Genomic DNA, 22,451 nt, shown 5'->3' on the forward strand with positions numbered 1-22,451 from the left:
TCAATAGAAATGTAATATGAGCCACATGTAATTTCCAACTTGCTAATGGTTATATTAACAATGATAAAGGAACAGGTGAAATTAATTTAATAATATTTTATTTAATGCAAATTATATTTTAACATTTAATTAATATAAAGTTATTAATGACATAGTTTATATTCTCTGTTCACAATAAGTCTTTTCAAATTGTGGGGTGTATTTTACCCTAAAAGCACACTTCAATTCTGACTAGCCACATTTCAAGTGCTCAACAGCCATGTGACTAGCGACCACCATATTGGACAGCATGACTCTATGGAATTACAGGGCTTGGAAACCGACTGCTCTCTGGTTATGCTGACAACTGGTGATGACATGCTGACAACTAGAGATGACCAGCTCACAATGATTATATGTATCTGAACTTCAGAAAAAGGAGAACAGAACTGGCTTGACAGTTTAAGATATGGTTTAAATCATAGGAGTGCATATTATTGGGGCTCATGGAGAAGGGAAGATATACAAAGTGAGAAAAGGAGCAGTTCCAAAATGGACTTCTGGGAGAAATCATATTGTCAATAGTCTGGTTTCTGGAAAGCTCTAACTGTTATCATGAGTCTTCAGTGCATATCAATCTGCGCCTATTTCCACTTACTTTCCCAGGATTGTTGGTAGTGGATTAATTTTTATTCATGCTCCTCACAATCTGTGCTTCTCATCAAGGTGACTTTCTTAATAGTGACTCTACAAGATGACCTTCCTAATATTTTTTCTATCATTAAATTTAACTATTGTACAACTATACACACTTATACTATTATCATAATGGAAAAGATAAATCGTAATATCATGATGAACACAATTATCTTCATGGAGACAAGATCATAAAATGGGCAACTAGCGGTCATGACTTTGCAGAAGAAAATGGTGATCCATGTCAGAAAGACAAGGTGAGTTTTAAAAACCTACAGATGTAAATAAACATCCATATTCCAAGAAAAGTAATTTCCCAGAATTTAAAACAATGCCTAAGTGTTAGTAAAGTCCTATGCTCCTCTCTTCTTCAAATTGCCTCTGGGTCTAACAATTTAACTTGGTTGAGTAGAGCTAGGTACTTAATTCCAATGGGTGCTCTCTGTGACTAGTAGTATTATGAAATCCCACTCTTTCCTTAGGGAAAATTTCTATGAGTTCCTAAGAACTGGGGTTCAGTTTGCTGAATGATGAGAAGTACAATATTTTCAGGCTCAGAGAAATAAAATGCTGATTTTCCCTAACATTTAAACTGTGGCCTCACAATAGAATTTTCTCAGGAAAATGATGAGCTTTGTAAAGTTAGATAATATATTCTTCAGACATTGGTAGAAAGAAGGAAATTTTAAATATTCCCAGTTGTACAAACTTTTGTTTTTCAATTTAAAAAGGAATAAGACCTCCCAGGTTAAGGTCTGCTTCATAGGAAAAGTAATACTGAATATTACTTTAATCTAAATAAATATATGCTTTCTCCTTCTTTTTCTTTTTACTGGTAGAAAAAACAGAACCTAAGAATCTGATAAATACCATGGCTCATCATAGAAATCACCCACCTCAAAATATATTCTGCCATGAGCAGTATGATTAAAAGACATTTTAAGTGAAATGCTTGCTGTCCCCAAAGACCATGCAAAGCCTGAATTTATTAAACTCTTGCCGAACCTATTTATCACACACTTAGGTTCCACATGAAGCTTATCTATTACTAGAGTTCACAGATCATTGCACGTTTGAGATAGAGGGCACCTAAAATATCACTGAGTCTCATCACCCCCTCATTTTACAAATGATGGAACAAGACTAAAATTCAGGTTCATTGGCTCCTTGTACAATATTCTTTCCAGTCCACTGTAAAGCAGCCAGTAAGAGAAAGGAACACTGATTCTGTAAAAACAAAGTGCATTTCAGAGAGCGTTTGTCATCTTTTTACTGTTAGAGTTTATTTTGAAAAGCTAAAATGACTTTTCTTAAAATTTTTCTCTTTTATAGAAGGATCTTGTTTTGCTAGTAAAAATGTACAAGAAAGAGAAAAATGTTATGGACTTTACAGAAAATGTTAAGAATGAATTCGCTGAACTGTAGGACATAATCAAATTCAATATTCCTTTTCTTATGTACCACCTTAGATAACTCATTACTATTTTATACATATACTACAACATTATCATTTTTTCATTAGCAAAAACATAAAAGAATCAGTAAATATAAAGGCAGGTACTTGTTGACCAAGAGAACTAGGATCAAACCTTAAACATAAAAGAAAAAGAAATGCTTTCAACCAAAGTTTTGTTTTTCACTATTACAAGCTCCTTGGCAGTTTGAAAATTGTTATTTTGGTGTCAATTTTCTATCTTTGTTTTTATTTTTTAGGTGGCTGGGTTTCTTTTTTTTTTGATGTGGGATAAAGAAATATATGTGATGTACATTTGTGCTGTAGAGATTACACTTCTGAAGGTATAATTATATTTTTAATCCAGATTTTTAAATTATTAAGCTGGAAAACATGCCAAAGCACCCACTCAGAATGCACAGAGGAAGATAAAGTGAAATGTCCCTGGAGTCCAGGGGCCCCACATATTGAAGTGACTCATGCAGGAATTTCAGGATTCAGGAAAGAGGAGGAGAATTAGTAAGAAAATTGGGCACCTTCTCACAAATGGAGATTTATGAATCGTTGGTGGTGACATCATCCTGATAACAATAAATAAATAACAAATATTATTTTCTCAAGAGCAGTCTAATTACATGGGTCATTCTTATTAGATCACTGGGAAATCACTCAGCCTTTAGTCAGGCACTCTGCTGAAACAAGTTAATCACCTGGAAACTCACTGACAATCACTTACTACCAAATTCTCATTTGAGATGCATGCCATTTGTCCCCAAGACTGAGGACATTGTATTACTTGTTCATAATTTATTGCCTCTGAAGGAGTCAGTGTCTGGGGCTCAGCCTCAGAAGAAGCAATCTAGCATTCTATGAGCCAGACTTGTCTATTCACCAGCATTTCTGAATAGAGATATTGAAATAACTTCAATATTTTTTCTGATTATAAAAAGAACTTTAAAATGGAAAAAAAAAAGGAAAGGAAAAATATCTTGTAATTTCCTGACCGAAGGAAAACTCGTTTCTTTCCCCACATGCTGACATTGCATATGCTGGCAAAATCTGATGTGTGAGTTTGTAAAACCAGGATAGACCAGGGGCAGTGAACCCCCAAAGGAAATGGGGCCCTGCCAGCCATTTCGTAGTAGGGCATTCAGCTGACTTCTGGAGACCACCTGAGCTCCTTGTACCTTTCCATTCAAACCTCAATGACCAGAACACTCAACTTCATCCCATAAAGAGATAGTTTTATGAAAAAGAGGCATGACTATTTACTTGTAAAAGATCAAGCTTTTTTTTTTTGGTCTGCATTTTATTTTAAATTTTTCTTTCTTTCTTTCTTTTTCCTTTCTTTTTTATTGTTGTTCAGTTACAGTTGTCTGCATTTTCCCCCCACCCCTCCACCCCACCCCAGCCAAAACCACCTCCCTCCCCCACCTCCACCCTCCTCCTTGGTTTTGTCCACATGTCCTTTATAGTAGTTCCTGAAAACCCCTCTCCCCACTATCCCCTCCCCACTCCCCTCTGGCTATTGTTAGCTTTAACTTCAATGTCTCTAGTTATATTTTGTTTGTTTTATTCTTTTGTTGATTATGTTCCAGTTAAAGGTGAGATCCTATGGTATTTTTCCCTCACCACCTGGCTTATTTCACTTAGCATAATGCTCTCCAGTTCCATCCATGCTGTTGCAGAGGGTATAAACTCCTTGTTTCTCTCTGCTGTGTAGAATTCCATTGTGTAAATGTAGCATAGTTTTTTGGTCCACTCATTTGCTGATGGGCAATTAGGTTGCTTCCAGTACTTGGCTATTGTAAATTGTGCTGCTATGAACATTGGGGTGCACAGGTTCTTTTGGATTGGTGTTTCAGGGTTCTTAGGGTATAATCCCAGCAGCAGAATTGCTGGGTCAAAGGGCAGTTCCATTTTTAGTTTTCTGAGGAAATTCCACAGTGTTTTCCACAGTGGCTGCACCAGTCGCATTCTCCCCAACAATGTACTTGGGTTCCCTTTTCTCCGCATCCTCTCCAACATTTGTTTGTTGATTTGTTTATGTTGGCCACTCTGACTGGTGTGAGATGGTACCTCACTGTGGTTTTAATTTGCATTTCTCTGATGGCTACTGATACTGAGCAAAAGATCAAGCTTTTAAAAAAGTCTCATAAAAATCCTCTTTGTAAATGTGAAATATTTTTTTTATGTTTAAGTATATTTTATTGATTATGCTATTATAGTTGTCCCATTTTCTTCCCCTTTCCCCCCTCCACCCTGCACCTCCCTCCCTCCAGCATCTGCCACCCTCCCCCCACCTCCCACCCCCTTAGTTCATGTTCATGGATTGTACATATAAGTTCTTTGGCTTCTCTATGTCCTATACTATTCTTAACCTCCCCCTGCCTATTTTATGCCTACCAATTGTGCTTCTTATTCCCTGTACCTTTCCCTCCCATTCTTGCCATCCCTCTTGCCTCTGATAACCCTCTATGTGGTCTCCATTTATGTGATCCTGATCCTATTCTAGTTGTTTGCTTAGTTTTGTTTTTGTTTTTTTAGGCTCAGTTGTTCATAGTTGTGAATTTGTTGTCATTTTATTGTTCATGGTTTTTTTTATTGTTGTTCAAGTATAGTTGTCTCCATTTTCCCCCCACAACATCTCCCACCCCACTCATCCCCACATTCATAGTTTTTTTCTTCTTCTTTTTATTGGATAAATACCTTTACCATTTCATGTAATAAGGTCTTGGTGATGATGAACTCCTTTAACTTGACCTTATCTGGGAAGCATTTTATCTGCCCTTCCATTCTAAATGACAGCTTTGCTGATTAGAATGATCTTGGTTGTAGTTCCTTGCTTTTCATGATTTTGAATACTTCTTTCCAGCCCCTTCTTGCCTGCAATATTTCATTTGAGAAATCAGCTGATAGTCTTATGGGAACTCGTTTGTAGGTAACTGCCTTCTCTTGCAGCTTTTAAGATTCTCTCCTTATCTTTAATTTTGGATAACTTAATTATGATGTGTCTTGGTGTGTTTCTTCTTGGATCTAACTTCTTTGGGACTCTCTGAGCATCCTGGACTTGCATGTATAGTTCCTTCGCCAGACTGGGGACATTTTCCTTCACTATTTTTTCAAATAAGTTTTCAATTTCTTGCTCTTCCTCTTCTTTTTTTGGAATGTTTAATGAGGAGAGGCTGAGGAACCTCTGGGACAACTTTAGACATTCTGACATCTGAATCATAGGGGTAAATGTAGAATATCTTTGTAAAAAAATAGCAAGGAAAGTTCCCTCTATGAGACTGAGAAAAATATCACCTTCAATGATGCCATTACTTATTTCTATGGAGTTAAAATGTGGTCTAAACTTGAAAATGACAAACTCCATTTATAGCTCATCCTTTCTCATTATTTCTCACTAGGAAGGTAAGAAAACTCTTCTTATTTCACTAGGGAGTTTTAAAATTTGATCTCTCCTTTGTTAACAGGTACAATGACAAATATTATTTGGATTAAAATAAATCTTCTGATGTGCTGCTACTGCACACAATATTCTGACCCACTACTATGGTGAACTCTACTAATGCTGCTTGAAGAAATATTTTCTCACTTGTTTCAAATGTGTTTGACATTTAATTCCGCTGGGTGAGTTCTTGTTTCTGTCATCTAAAACAGAGATTAAAGAAGGAAGTAATATGCCTCCAGATTCACACCTTATTTTATTAGTGGGCCACATCCTGGATAACTTTTCTATTGTAAATAAAGCTTTACCCCAGAGCAATTACATCATGGTAAGAAAAGTAAGAAAAGCAAGAGAGGAAGGTTAGAGGAGAGTTTTATAATAAGAGAATACAATTATTAACAAAAGAGCAAAGGATGATATATGGTGGAACAAAAGCAAGGAAGTAAGAGAAGTAGAGAAAGATGAAAATACAATCAGAATGTTGGACCATCAAACCCAATACATCAAATTATAATTCCACAACCTCAAAATGTGCATAAATATTACAGGTTCTAGAAAAGATATGTCATCAGAGAAAACATTTTAGCTTGCCTGATTTTCCTTATTCACAATCTCCTTTGGTTACCTGCTCTTGAAAAAAATGTAAGGTTTATGCTCCATGTTCCATGTAGAAAGCTTATTGTCATATGTCTTCTAAGTGATCATCAGTACAAAAAAATCCCTTGGAGACCCCTCAGCAGTGGTGTGGAGACTGTGGTGTCCACGGCTAGTGCTTCCCTTCAACCAGCAGTGTCTTCCAGGCTTACTGCTTATGTGCCTGCTGGACACTGAGCAAAGTGCATGCACTTTTATCCAGTTTCCTTCTCAGGGGCGTTACCCATCACTCTTACTTTCTCTGATTACTTGGAAACTGCACTTAATTGTGATTCTCATATTTGGCTAGTAAATTGAGTCCCCTCTGTTTTTGTTATTTGTGGGTGATCCAAGGCACTAAAGAACTATGAGGTAGTTTTACTGCATGCTTGTCTTCTTTTCTTTTCTCTTATGGACTGTTCTGTCAGTCACTGAATAAAACTCCAGCTAGAATAACTCAACCCCCATACTAAAATCTCAGTCGTTTCATATCCTTTGTTGAGACAATTATTTTTTGTCAAAGAAAATGAACTGTAATAAGGTGAATCACCAATCTTTTTGCTCCATTTCAGAATAACTACTCCAATAAATTATTATTTTCAAGAAAATACAAAATGTAGCCGTCTGTAATCTCTATTTCCCTGATCCTGTAGTTTCATCTTTTACATGCAAAAATGGAAATGTTCCAGTCTTTTCTCCACACCCTCCCTCAGTCTTTTCTTGATTTAAGCAATACTATGCAATGCCAGCCATGGCTTTAGCTTTCTTAGCTGTAAATTGTGGGCTTTTTGAATGATAAGCCGACTGACAATTCACAGTGGTCTTCGCATCCCATAGGATCAGAAACAACTTCACTTGTGTCTTTCTCCTTGATGTCTCATATCCCTATTGGCATCACAACTTACTTATCTAAGATGCTTCTTCTGAGGAGTGATTCCTGTTCTTCCCTGATCTCTGCTGAATAGGACATCTCTGCTATTATTATTGTGCTGGAGGGGAAACATCTGTTGTCATCTAGTTGCCATTTATCATCATGTTTTCTAGTAGTCCCAAGTTTCCCACTAGAACATCAGAGCCTAGTGATGTTATAACTCTGGATACCTTCTGTGATCTTCAGAAAACAAGCATTAAAGGGATAATCTGCTAAGCACAACAAAGATTTCTTCCTGATTTTATACTTGCTTGGAGGATAAAGGCAATTTTTAAGAAAACAAATTGTTTTTAAAGTATTTATTCACTTTTTAGTTCCTTTAATTATCTCTCTCTCTCAACTTCAAGCTACAAATCAGAAATGTCTCCTATTTCATATTTTTCTCATTGTTAAATTTTTTAATGTATTGATTTTAGATAGAGAGAGGAAGGGAAAGTGAGAGAGGGAAAAAGAGACAGGGAGGGGAAGGAGAGAGAGAGAGAGAGAATAGTAATTTGTTGTTCCAATTATTTATGCACTCATTGGTTGATTCCTGTATGAGCCCTAACCAAAGACTGAACTTGCAACCTTGGTGTATTGGGACAACACCCTAACCAACTGAGCTATCCAGCCAGGGCTTATTGTTGAAAAATTTTATTGAGTAAATTTGCACACAGTGAAATACACAGATCTTAACTTTTGAGAAATGCGTACATCTATGTAACCTATGCCCTCTGAAGATATATAATATGTTCATTACCCCCAAAAGTTCCTCATACCACTTTCTAGTCAATCCCCCATCCCTGAAATAACTACTGATCTAATTTCTATCACCTTAGGTAAGTTTGCCTAATCTAGATGTCATATCAATGAAACCACACAGTAAAAACTACTTTGGGCTTGGCTTCTTTTATGCCACATAATAATTTTGAGATTCAGCCATGTTGTTTCCATTATCAATAATTCATTCCTTTTTATTGCTGAGTAGAATGCCTTTGTATGGGTGTATCACTGTTTATCCATTATTTTGTTGATGGATGCCCAAGATATTGCCAGTTTTTGGCTACCGGGTATATTTATTTTTAATAAAAAATTATTTATCTGCATTTATATGAAATACTGGCAGTGTTTATATCACACTAAAATAGTTTAATTCATAAAAAGAAACTCTGAAAGTATGGTTAGTATACAAGTAGTAGATGCTTAAGTGAAATGTTAATGAGATAAAGCATACTTATAAGTCCTTATATTCCATCTAAATTTAGTTACAAGAGGTTTTTCTTCCCACTTTTTTTTTTTTTTGGTTAGGGTGTTGTCTCCATATGAATAAGACTCCACTGATTGTCTACATCATCAATAGTACAATTGTACTGAACACACTTGATAATTGGGATTTGTCAGCAGTAATGATAAATTGGTGTTGTTCCATCCATATTCTCTCTAACCCTCTGGTATTTAATGGTACATTTGAAGTGATGAAGTTACTCTTGTTGTCCACAGGTATAACTGTGTGCATCTGAGCATCGGGGCAAAGTCAGAGTGAAGAAGCCTCACTCTCACCAAGCCTGAGCCAACACTGTATTTCCATGAAGGGTTTTTGTTCTTTTTACTTGTAACTTCTCATCTCTCATTCAAACACAGAATCAGACCCCCCCTGAGAGAGTAGGAAGATAAAGGGCCACTCCTTAGCAACACCCAGAGAAACTGGGTTGGGGGGGGAGTTGCAAAGAGCAGAAGAAGAACTCTATGCTCTACATTTCAGGAGGCAGAAGGACCACAGCTCCATGATAGCACACCAGAGCACAGCATCACACAGATGCCCATGGCCTAGGTCCAGGAGCAGCGGAACAGCTTCCATGCCTTTAAACAGGGCTTAAAACAGAGCCACTGCCCTGAAGGAGTGGTTAGCAGAGGGATGAAGACTGTCTGTGTGGACCAGTCACCAAAGACTAGGTGAGCTAGGGAGGACTCAGTGAGTAGCTACAGGAACAGATGATGGCGGGACCAGAGAAACATCCTCCCCAGCCTCCTGCTTTTGCACTAAGTCATCTGAAACTTAGATACATCAGAAAAATTGGAGAGGGAAAGCCAAAGTTGACTGAAATTAAGGTTCTATCCCTGGCAGAAAGAGGACAATAAAAAGAAATTAAGGTAGGTTATGAAAGAATAAAGAACATTTTATTTCTCTGATACCCAAGTTTGTGAACAGAATTCATAACTGTTAGACTGTGTCTGCATAAACAATTTTGGAAGGACCGGCAGAAATGGTTAATGGTGTTGCCTCTGGAGGAAGGGTATATGGGTCTAGTGTGGGAGTAAGGCTTACTTTTATTATTTTATTATTATCTTGGACTTTTCACTATATACATTTACTAATTTTTGCATCAAATTGAATATTTAAATTAAATAGATAGTACATTCAATACTGAGTTGATGTAAAAAAGTTTCTTGTTTCTATTACAACTGCTGTCACAAACTTGGAATAGTAACTTGGCTGTTATGCTCATTCATAATAGTAGTAACATCATTTTGTGTTCCTTATTTTTACTCATAGTCACTTGTACATGATGTCAGAAACTTGGATATTAAGAATTACATGAAATGGAGTGAAAGTTGATTTCATTGCCTAAAGTTAATGGAAGCAAATGTTGTAAGTGATTAGCTTTTAAACTGATCTACCTCTCCATCATTGTATAGACATAACTTTGGTATCTTAATTTCTTTTTGCTTGTCCTTAAAAACTAAAAATTAAATAAGGTATATGATGCTTTTTGAACCCTATGGAAGAAATATGGTCATAAAAACAGCACATTTTTCTCTTGCGGAAAATAATTTGGTGATGCATTTAGTCATGGGAATTTGGCCAAAAGCAGCACACCAAGGGCTTTGTTTCTACCTGGTGGGTGGCAGCAGCACAGTCGTGGTGCTGGCAGCAAGGATCCTCCTTCCACATGGCCACAAAGTTGCCCAGTGGTTTCTAACTCAGATGAGTAAAGGGAATTAAAGTCAATATCATAAAGACAAAATTCACATGCCAATATGTGTACCAAGAAAACAGAGATTTCAAGAAAGTGAAGACTGTCTATAAAATTATAAAACATAGTTGGCTTTGTTACTATTGAAAATATTTCCTGAGATACCTGATTTTACTGGGTTCTGGTTTCTGACTTTAGGAAGTTTATGTCTATTTTTCAGGGGGGTTAATGTGGGGAACTGTTCCAAGCATGGGAAATGTGGCTCAGCCCCCACTCTGAAAAGCCAGTGGGGAGCGAGGTTGGTGGGCAGGACCCACGTCCATGGATAGGTTCTCCAGTGGGAAATCAGGCCTGCGTTGTACATAGGCTGCTATGATACTTGCTCTTGCTAAAACTCCCTCACCCTGAATTGAGGCAGCAAATGTTTACTGAGTATCTTCATCTTCCTAAAGTCTGTGCTAAACCACCCAAGTATGGAGTGTGAGCAACTTCCCCCTTAAGCTGTAACATCCTTCTCTTTGAAGTAATTAGCAGTGTCCTGTCCTTTGTCCTCCTTAAAAGGTAATCACCTGTGGTGAATCTGTGCATGGTAAATGAAGATCGCCCTCAATATAACGTGCAGAGAAAAACAATAAAAGCCTGTCCAGGTGGGGAGGGGAGTGGTCAAAGGCCCTCTATTTAACTTGGAGAGTGGCCACGCAGCCCCTTTTTCTCCACAGGATTTCTGTAGTCCGTGTGTATGTGTATTTGAATACTGCAACCTCAACAACAGATCTTGCTGGCTGAGATCTGTGTCAGTTTAAGGCATCCAATATCCTCTTTTCCCCCTTCTCTATGATTCTGCTATATTTTCATTATATTCCAAATGTTATATAATACAGATATATTTCATTTGATGTCTGTTTTTCATCCAACTGCAATGATGGAACATTTGGAGACTCATTTAAATAAACTTGCTGAAGATTATTTTAATAATAATGTTTTTTTGTTCATATCTGAGCTTACAGGAGATAAGAAGACCAATGTGCAAATACACCAGAGGATGAAGAAAGAAACGAAGGGAAGGAAGAAGGATGGGGAAAAAGTGAAGAAAGAGAAAGGGAAAGATAGAATAAGCAAGGGAGGATGGGGGTGAAAGAAAGAAATGTAGGAAAGGAGAGAGAGAGAGAGAGAGAACGAGGGAGGGAACTAACTTACGTTGAGCACCTATGGTGCCAGATCTTTTCAGACTTATCAAACTTTAAAACATGTGTAAGGGTAGTATTAGTCTTACTTTTACTGACAAGACAATGGGGCTCAGAGAGGTGAGGCAAACTTTTTGCTTTTCTCAAGGTACCTAGCTGGCAAGGGCCTAGTTCAAGAGTCAAAGCAGACTGGCTGGACCTCAGAAGCCCTGCCACCTTCTGTTCAGCAAAGCCATCTCTCAGATGATGAGAGTTTCATGTTTTGTTTTGTTTTTTAAATATTAAAGAGGCTAGATGAAAGAGCTGGTTGGCAATGAGGGATAAAGTAAATTTACTCTGAAGCATATTTGATAGAAGACAGAAATACATGGGTTTTAAAGTTTTTTTTTAAGCAGGAAAAACCATACCTTAAGTAAAAGAGACACAAAATCCATAGCTTTGTTCAAGAAAGCATAGATCAGTCATAAAGATGGGTGAAGCAAAATCAATCACATTTTATTGATTTTAAAAACAACAAAATTTGAACCACATAAAAGTCACATTTTGTATATGTCAAGAAAACTCACCAAAGAAAATGAATTAGCTTGATAGAAATGAACTTGCCTTGAAAGAAACAAATCATCCAATACCATCTACATTAATGGAATATAAAAATGCCAAATGTCAAGAGTAGTAGAGAATTTTTCCTGGGTAAAGGCAGTGCTTAGAAAGTGGGGTTTTTTTTTTGCCTTTTTTAATAAAAATTTCAATGTATTTTAAGAAATTTATATTTATGTTCATAGGAAAGTAAAGTTTTGTTGGTAAGTTATTTCTTTAAATGGCATATAAATTATGTGACTTTATGACTCTGTCTAGTCTGATTTTGTGTATTTACACATATAATATCTAGATCTCTACTTCTTTCTAGAAAAGACATAAAAAGTTCCCCTCTAGTATTTAAGCACCAATACTCTCTATATGACAAAGGCCATTTTTTTCCAAGAAACTCCCACAACGGTCATCTCTCCTTTTTTGGAACTAGTAAGTTTATATATCTCTAATCCAGGATTTGTATCCTGGATTATAAACTTTTAAAAAATGTTTTTCGTTTTCCTATACTAAACTACAAACTACTTGAGAGAAGAAACAATATCTGCTTTTAATTTACTATATAAATAAAATAATTATTGTTTAATATTTGTTGAACAATAAAAATAAACAAAAAACAGAAATGGATATCAAATGCTGACATTTGAGGATAAAATGGTTATTCTCTTTCTAGTCTCGAGTATTGGGTGATTTTGGTTGCAACTTGAAAGTTTACATTAGAACTTCCTCTATTTTATCTTGAACTCTCAATGGTGTGGAGAAAACCATTTAGTATCACAGAAAACCCACATTCAGATATTCTCTCAAATTGCGCAGACTGATTGTAGCCCTGGTTTAACAGGCCTATTTCTCCAAAGTCAGCAAAAATACAATTGCCAACAAATTCATGCATCCATTTATGTATTCAGTTTTTAACAAATGAGTTTTGGTACATCATTTCTTTGCCTTCAAAAATCTCATGAAATTGCACATAAATAACCTTTGAAGAAGTGACTGGAGTACAATAATGAGGTGACCTAAAGACTTAGAAGTTATTTAGAAGTATGATTCAAACCATCTGTCATTTCAGATAAATCATTTCCCTTTTTCACGTGGCATAAGTGCAATAATTAGACATATTAAAACTTTATGTGGTTTGGACGTTCAGACATGAAAGGGATCAGTTACTAGTAAGCTTGTTTTTTTTTGTTTTTGTCTTTGCAATAATACAGATATTCTCAGAGGACTTCAACCCTGTGTATGACTAAAGAGGTATAAGATTCCATACAATTATTTAAGGTTTATTTTTATCTCATTAAAAAATCATTGATGTTTTCTGTGTTAAAACTTAAATAACTGGGGAAAAAACCCCATCTAGCCACACCCATGGATTTGAGGAGTACCTAGGTTTCAGTTCACGAAATAGACAACACACCATCTACATTAAGCCCAGGTCCCTAGTAAACAATTCTCACTGATACCTTAGTGCTATAGAACAATTTAATTTTATATAACTGCTTCAAGGGAACATAAACATCATATCTTTTTTGCACTAAAAAAACCTAAGTGGGACATATTCCTGTAACTTACCATATATTTGGATTCAATTCCAGTTGGTAGGAATCAAAGTCATCTCGCAGGATAATACTGTCGCTATGTATTTCAGCTAAAAGAAAAAAAGTATTTAGAAAAAATTATACCAAACAATAGATTTAGCTACAGAAAAGAGTCAATGTGCTACATTTATGAGAAATAATAGTGTTTTAAAAAAAGTTAAAACTGAATTTTAAATGGGCAGCTGATTATATTTATTTTGTCCCTAAACTACTAAGGGAAAAAAGTAAAGACTCTGTTCTTTAGATACATCTGGAAACCAGAGCCCCCAAAGGGAAACCAAAGTGTCACCAGACAGGAAAGGCAGAAAGGCCAAGGTCAGCACTAACCTATAGGGAGAGGTCACACAAGACTTGCCTTTCATAGCTCCACATGCCCAGGAGAGACTCAGTGTCTAGCTCACTTTAAAGTATAGACAGAACAGAACATTCTATTTGTTATCAGCTAACATTAGTGGTATTTACTAACCCATTTTATCTTTCCTACACTATCCCTCTTGCCCTAGCTTTCTTTCTCTCATTTCCTATATTCACTCATTTTTTATTTAATGTGTCTCAAATTAACTTCCCTCCCCCCACTCAGAGCTGCGTAGGAGAAATCATTGACATGAATAAGTAAAACTTCCAAATAAAGTCATTTTAGGAGTCAGAAGGAATACCAGGGAACCATCCATAGTTTTCATTGTATTATCACTACACTAGAGATTATATCAAACATGCATTTTTTAAGCTCTAGAACTTTGGGCCCACTAAGGGCAAACAATATTTTCATAGCTATATAGTATGTGATATTTCCACTGAATAGAGGGTGAGTGAGTAAAAACAATTTCATGTCCAGATAAAATGTAAGTGGACTGATTTTTAAGGTTGTGTGAGAAACAATAATTATTTCTACTCAAGGTATAAAAAATGAATTTTGTGCTTATAAACTCACTCATATGCTTCCCATGATTTGCTTGAGAAGTTTGTCTCAGCTAATGTAAATTCTCTGAGCTTATAACAATTTTGTCTGAACTAGTTTACATATGCTTTTGGAAAAGTTAAAATCATTTGATCTAATCAACAAAAAATAACTACCCTAGTTTTTTTCCAAAGATGATATTTTACCTTGTCTGGGGGGTGGGAGGCTCATTAAACTCACTGAATAATTAAATTCAACTCCAAATATCCGAAAGCACACTTGTAAATTCTCTTTGGTGGTATCACCATCTATAGCCATCCTCACCCTCTTTATATCAGGTATGTCAGCAGGTAAGCAGATAACAAAGTCTGGGAAACCAGTGAATCAGCATGTATTGAGAGGAATGGCTTTAGATTCAAAGCCTTAGGATGATAACAGGGAGAATATGGATTTACACTGGAGAGAACACTGTGATGTATTCTGTGCATGGGAGTGATTTAATGATTCCTCTGAGCAATTAGACACAGTGCCTGAAATGCCTACAGGGTACAGCTCTCTCAAATACCCAAGGTGACTGAGACTTGAGACTCGGCTGGGCCACTGTGAGTCACCAGCCTGCCTCTGCTGCCAGAAGGCACACTTCTAAGTGCTTATGTTTGTCTGCCAAAGAGGAGCAGCCCCAAGCTGCAGCATTACATAAAAGTAGAGGTTCTCGAGGCAGATTTTCCAAAGAGAAAAATAAATTAATTGGGATTATAGGTTGAAAGGAAAAGCCCAAGAGACAAACCACTGACCCATCTGCAAGTCCTATAGTGAGAGACATCTGAAAAGGCTAGAGTCAGTTAGAATGACTTCTTTCCATTCTTATTAAATAGTGCAGGGTAAGAAATTGCTTTTAAAACAAGCCTTCACTGAAAAAGAACGAGAAATTTAACTCTTAAAGATCTTTTGTTTCATACAGAATTTTTTACAAAGGCATGAGAAAGCCTCAATGGTGACGTGCTCATGTATTTACTCCAACAGCGTTATATCATTGACTGTATACTGTACAAATGTGAATTCAGTTCAACCTCTTAACAGCCCTAGGAGGTAGGTACTATTATTACTTCCACTTTACAAATGTGGAAACTGAGGCACAGAGAGGTTAACTTGCTCGATGTTACATGGCTAGAAAGTGGTGAATGTGAGACTAGGCAGTTTGGCTCTGGAATCTGTAGTCCTAACCACTACATAATTCTGCCTCAAGAATGGTGGCCCATGACGTGACTGGCACTATGGAAAGATCACGAGAAAAACGAGAGTGGTGGTAATGTTACATGGTGACATTAAACAAAGCAGACAATTATTTAAACAGTCTTGTTCAAGTTTTTGAAGAAATGACCAAATTACTTCTCTTTTTACAACGCAGGACTAATCTGAGCAGAAATCTCAAATCTGAAATGATATAAATTTCTCCAAGTTCATAGCTCCTTAACCATTGCTTCTGTGTTGTGTTTACAATGGGTAGGAGATCTAGGGAAAATTCAGCATAAGAATACTCTGACAAATGGCCACACGCAACAGGATCCTAAGGATGAATGTGCTAACAGGTTTGAAAGTCCTCTCATTAGCCCTCAGCTGGGCTCCTTGGTGAGTTGCTATGTTCAAGCATAATTTGGACCTGACTCTAATTACAGTGAATCATCAGTAAATCAGAGAAGGCAGAGAGTTTCCTCACCTCTGTATCACCTGCCCACATAGCCAGAAGAGTGAGACAAGTATTTAATAGATTGAGTAGTAAGGTTAGTGACATCAGGGTCTTAAACACTTACCCAGATGTAGGTGCATAGTGGCCTCTGTGGGAGCTGAACGGAAAGAGAGAAAGGGAAAGATGATTGATCAGCAACAAAAGCAAAATGCAGTAATAAATGATCACAAATGCAATTATAAAACTTAGGTCATGTAAAAATAAAATGGTGAGAAGCTTTTTAAAGGAGTAAGAAGAAAGTGCCAATAAACATCATAAAATAAGACATCTAATTCTCTAGCTATATTTAAAAGTAACACATTACTCTTAAAGTGTAGAACACAGGACACATTTATTATTCAAGTTTAGTCAGGCATCCCTTGAAAGACACAATATAAATGTGATATGATAGTAGTTCAGGAATATGCCAAAAACCTTTCTGAGCACTTATTACTTGCCAGGGGCTATTCTGGGTGTTAGGAAAATAAAGGAAAAAAGCACCATCCTTGCCCTCAAATAGTTTCTCATCTGGTGGAGGCAACTACAATATACAATGGAGTAGGTGCTATGTAGAGTGTCCAGGGAGGCTCAGTTGAGAAGCAGGGGAAGGGGGGGATGACCAAGAGAAGGGGATGCCAGGGGATGCTTTCCAGAGAAGATGATTTCTGTGCTGAGTTTGACTACTAGGAGTAAGAGGTATGGGGGGAGGAAGAGGAGAGATGCTCTTCTTCTGGAGTAAAAGGAATGGCACAGAGAAGTAAGAGAAAATGGCCAATTTGGGAGAACTACAAGTTTAGCATGACTGGATGAATGTTTAAGAGGAGGGCATAGAAAAGGGGAAGTTGAGAAGACTGAGAAGAGAAGATCATGAAACTGAATTTTGGACTTTACCATGAAAGCTTAATGATCTGAACATTGATGAGCAACGGAATGAATGTTCAAATACACATTTCAAGAAAGGACACTCTAACAAGAGTTTGAAAATAAGGGACACTGCCCAATCAATACTTTGGTTATATTTTTCTCAAAAGACTTCCAAATTTATGAAAAAAATTTTTTTTAATTCACTATCTAAAAATCAGAACTCATGGAATAATTTTACAATCTTTTATATCAGTTAAAGAAGAATTTCAGTTAGATATGAAAACATTTGTTTCTATCATAATAGTCTGTGCTTCAGCTATGTTAGATGAAAAATCCAGACTTGACAGCATTTTTTTTTGAAATAAAAATTAATGTTATTCAATTACAGTTGTATGCCTTTTCTCCCCATCCCTCCACCCACCCCAACTGAACCCACCTCCCTCCCCCACCCCCACCCTCCCCCTTGATTTTGTCCATGTGTCCTTTATAGTAGTTCCTGAAAACCCCTCTCCCCACTATCCCCTCTCCACTCCCCCCTGACTATTGTTAGATTTTTCTTAACTTCAATGTCTCTGGTTATATTTCGTTTCCTTTTTTCTTCTCTTGATTATGTTCCAGTTAAAGGTGAGATCATATGGTATTTGTGCCTCACCGTCTGGCTTATTTCACTTAGCATAATGCTCTCCAGTTCCATCCATGCTGTTGCAAAGGGTATAAGCTCCTTCTTTCTCTCTGCTGCATAGAATTCCATTGTGTAAATATACCATAATTTTTGGATCCACTCATTTGCTGATGGGCACTTAGGTTGCCTCCAGTACTTGGCTATTGTAAATTGTGCTGCTATGAACATTGGGGTGCATAGGTTCTTTTGGATTGGTGTTTCAGTGTTCTTAGGGTATAATCACAGCAGTGGAATTGCTGGGTCAAAGGGCAGTTCCATTTTTAGTTTTCTGAGGAAATTCTATACTGTTTTCCACAGTGGTCTCACCAGTCCGCATTCCCACCAACAGTGCACTAGGGTTCCTTTTTCTCCGCATCCTCTCCAACATTTGTATGTTGATTTGTTTATGCTGGCCACTCTAACCGGTGTGAGATGGTACCTCACTGTGGTTTTAATTTGCATCTCTCCGATGGCTAGTGATGCTGAGCATCTTTTCATATCAGACTTGACAGAATTTTAAGACTATAGAAACTGATGTTTGTTGTATTACTTCATACCAACATATTATACACATTGAACATGCCTGTGCTCAATCATTTGAAACAGACTCTATGGAGAGTGTCATGAATACAGTTCAGTATATATCTGGAATATATGTGCAAATGCTCTGAATCATCACCAGCTTATGGAAGTCTTCAGGAACACAGAAGAAAAATTTAATAATCTTGTGCTTTGTGTCAATGCTTATTGGTCAAGCTGTAGAATCTTTTGTTTTACAAAGATTCACTGAATTGTTACCTCTAATTTAAGATTTTCTGGAAACAAAAGGAGTAATTGCCAATTATCCAATAATCAATGACAAAAACATGGCACAACGATGTACAATATGTTCCCTCAATATTGCACTGCATATGAATGAGTTCTATTTGTAGTTTTGAAACTGATATGCTTTTGTATCGAGTGAAATCAGCTCTTCTAAAAGAAGATGAACAGATTTTGTCCAGGTGCATGTAGATATTAAAGGAAAATAAGTTTTTGATATTTGATTCAGTTACTGGAAGACAATTAAGTACTAGGTATAGGACACTTGAATATGTAAATCTAGTTTTCAACTGTAAATTTTATGAAATCTTAAAACAGACTAAGTACTCCAATACTTAAGATGTGCTGTAAGTATAATATATACACCAAATTTCAGATACTTAGTACAAAATGTAAAATATCTCAATCATAATCATAAATATCTCATGATTTTATGTTGACTGTATTATATTGAAATGTTTGGTATTTTATATATTCTGTGTTAAGTAAAATACATTATTAAGTTAATCTATTTCTTTTTGCTTTTTAAATGTGGCTACTAGGTATTTAAAACTGTACCTGTGGCTCTCATTATACTTCTATGGGACAACGCTGAACAAGAGCTAGGAGGGAGATCTGTACTGAATATCAGTTAGGGAATCCTTATCACACAGCGGGTGGTGGAGTCATGGAAGAAGACTGAGTCACTTAGAGAAAACAAAGTGTATAAAGGTAGTAAAATGAAGGTGTGAATGTGCATATAAGGGACATTCTGATAGAAGAGGAGCTATCACAGGAGACTGAGAAACAGTGTGTTTCATATGGAAATAAGGAAAAGAGAGTTTTAAGAGAGAAGAGGGTTGAAGGAGAAATTAAAGTCATCCTAATACATCTGATATCTATTGAGAACATCTGTTATCAAGGCACTGCGTTAAGCAGGGACTGTACGTGAACCCAGAGAATGGCCTCGGAGGCCATGCTTTCAACTACTGTACAGACTGCTCTTTCAAGAAAGTTCACTGCAAAGACAAGATATGAGATTTTGTAGCACCTAATGAAGATAAAGTACCAAGGGGATTTTTTTTGTTTGCTTTTTCTTAAGATATTATGATAGCTTACCATGTCCAATATTATCTGCCTTACAAAAGTAGCTCTTTGTATTCATGACATAAATTTGTTAAGAGGTGGGAAAGTAACACTTATGTATATATTTATATAATACATAGAGAGAATAATAATTTCAAAAAGCTGGGAAATGTTAGTTAAATTATATGTAAAATTTATGGCAAATATCAATTAGAAATATTTACTAGTCAATACAATGATTAGATAAGTATAACAAAATAACTGCAGAGACAGCAATTAAATTACCTATTTTATTTACTTATTTTGCTTTTAAATTACAGTTTATATTCAATATTATTCTGTATTAGTTTCAGATGTATAGCAAAGAGGTTAGAAAATCATGTACTTTACAAAGTGGTTACGTACTTGATTTTAAATAACTCTGATTAGGGCCTGGACCCAATAAAGAGAAAAAGTTATAAGACATTTTACTCTACTTTAAGGAGTCTATCCAAATTGATACTAATTTTTAAAAATTATTTTGGCACGTAGCATCTTTCACTGAACCACCTACAACATAACCAGGGGAGAGCCATTGAAAAAAGACCCATGGAATTAACATCTCTGGGAATGCATGCTCAGAATTTGTATTTTTAAAAACCTCCCCAGGTGATTCTGATAGAAAGCCGAATTTTAAAACCACTAGCCTTAATCATATAATCCAACCCTCGCAGGGGTGTCCAACCTTTTGGTGTCTCTGCACCACTCTGGAAGAAGAGTCGTCTTGGGCCACACATTAAATACATTGTGACACATAATCACAAAAAACCTCTAATGTTTAAGTAAATTTACTATTTTGTGTTGTGCCATATTCACAGCCATCCTCATACACATGCAGCCCATGGGCCACAGGTTGGACACCCCTGTAGCATTCAGAACTGTTCTCTGTATTAAGTGTATGTTTTTTCTCTGAAGAAAAAATAAGTCCCTCAAAGAAAGAAAATATGTCCACACAAAACACCAACCTAACCTAGTAATAGATTTTCAGTAAATACTGAAGTGAATTGAAAGCTCATTCTTAGTGGTAACATATTTTATGATATTTTGGAAAATAAATAATTAAAGATCCAAACTCTTGAAAAATGTCAAAACATACCCACAGCTTTGTCAAAAGGTCCTTTAAAATAAATAGTTTGGGTAGTTAAAACACCTAGTAAATGTCTACCTAGATTTAACTAAACATTTAAATCATATTTTAATCACTAGTTAGGAAAACTCAATTCGATATTTTTAACAAAAATATCCAGTGCCTGAGATAATTAAACATTATTTCCTCAATAAAAGGGAATGCACTTTGTACATTAAACATGATAAAAGGAAAAGTGCAGATTTCCTTGAAAACAGGTATGGTGTAAAGATAGTCAAAAATCTAGTAAAGTACTGGCCCTGGGAAACTTATTTTAATCATTTCTCACCAAGTGGCTACATCAATCTAGTTTTATGTAGTAAAACAAAATTTTCTAAGCTTATAGAAAGTTTACCATCTTTTTCACATTTATCAGGGTAAATATACCACAGAAAAATTAGAATAAATAGCCTGAAGAAGTATAATATAGTTCAACATCATTTATTACACTCCCACTTGGATAGTACCTGCTTTGCCTCATAGTACTAACATGGATGAATTACTAAATTCCTGAATTATGTAAATTTGAAAAAAGTTCTTTTCCTTTATTAAATATAAAATGCATACTCCAGAGAGGTCTTTATGTGTCATGTAATACCTACTGGCATCCTCCAAGTATACCTTTCCTGCTCCTTTGCCATTAAACTAGATGTGACTCACCTTTCTAGATTGCTTTAATGTTTTTATCTCAACTTTTTGTTGATCTGTTGCTGATTTACTGCCTCTTTTCAGGACTTCTCCACCCCGCCCCACCCACCTGGATCCAACTTCCCAGTTTCTTTGAATCAGAAATTGCATAAACCAACTCTAGCTACCCCATAAAACTGCTTAAATGGCTTATACTGGGGAGTTTTGGTTCTAAGAATGAGAAAACAAAAATGTTCCTAGAGAAGTAGGCTTTGGCTTTGAAGAAAACAGGATAGAACACATCTTTAACAGAAGTGTAAAGGACATCTCACTTTCTTCCAGGTGTCTCTTCATTGTGATAAAAAGACCAGGTCAGATGCTGACTATGGATATACACAGGGGGATATACTGTGGGTGGTGGCCCTGCTAGTTGTCAGTGCAGATTGAGTTGGAGAGAGTGAGTAAGGCAGCCTGGAGTGGCCTCTACCCAGAGAAGCCACTGTGGGAGAAGGCACATAAAATGGTCTTTATTTAACTTCATCGATGAGCTCCATGAGACTATACATAAAGGACAGACAAAACTTTACACTATGAGGAACTCACTTTGTATCCTAACACAGAAATGTTCACAAATGTGGACATTCCTAGATTTACAAAAATGGATAAATGTACATCCTATACTATGGAAATAATTAATTCTGAGGATACCAAGAGTTCACTTTAGTTTACAGAAAAGTATTCATTCTATTACTTAATAAATCATTTACTTTCCCATAAATGTAGAGGCAATTCAGCTTAACATGAAGTTTCTGCCAATAAATTGTAAACTCTTATAAACCGTGCAATAGTTAGAGGCCAAACTTTCAATGGTGTTTTTCAATTAAAATACAGTGATCATGATATACATATCCTGCATCTGGGTTTTATGGATCACTCCAAGGAGATCCATAAACACTGGCAATGCATAAATAAACCCGACTTATAATTCTGAAGATCTATTAGTTTGTCACTAGTCCTAGGCAAGATTACAACACTGCTTTCGGTGTTAATAGAACACATGAAGGGTAAATGAATTTGCATTTCAATGAACTCTAGATTGCACTCAGAATAAGCACACATTTCTGTAATCTTCACTCACAAGCGTAATGTCATTGAGATC

At 36.2% G+C, this 22,451-nt stretch overlaps 1 protein-coding gene across 1 annotated transcript in view; it reads right to left on the bottom strand.

Moving 5' to 3' along the window:
- The window catches only part of RELN (reelin), a 581,497-nt gene that overhangs the window by 285,761 nt on the left and 273,285 nt on the right, over window positions 1–22,451 (bottom strand). Inside the window, exons 5-6 of the mRNA XM_024557430.3 lie at window positions 16,174–16,206; window positions 13,439–13,514 (exon numbers count right to left, since the gene is read on the bottom strand). Of these exons, the coding sequence (XP_024413198.2) occupies window positions 13,439–13,514; window positions 16,174–16,206 (109 nt within the window). The remainder of the gene's footprint in view (window positions 1–13,438; window positions 13,515–16,173; window positions 16,207–22,451) is intronic.

Source organism: Desmodus rotundus, chromosome 6 (genome assembly GCF_022682495.2).
Source record: "Desmodus rotundus isolate HL8 chromosome 6, HLdesRot8A.1, whole genome shotgun sequence".
Classification (NCBI taxonomy): domain Eukaryota; kingdom Metazoa; phylum Chordata; class Mammalia; order Chiroptera; family Phyllostomidae; genus Desmodus; species Desmodus rotundus.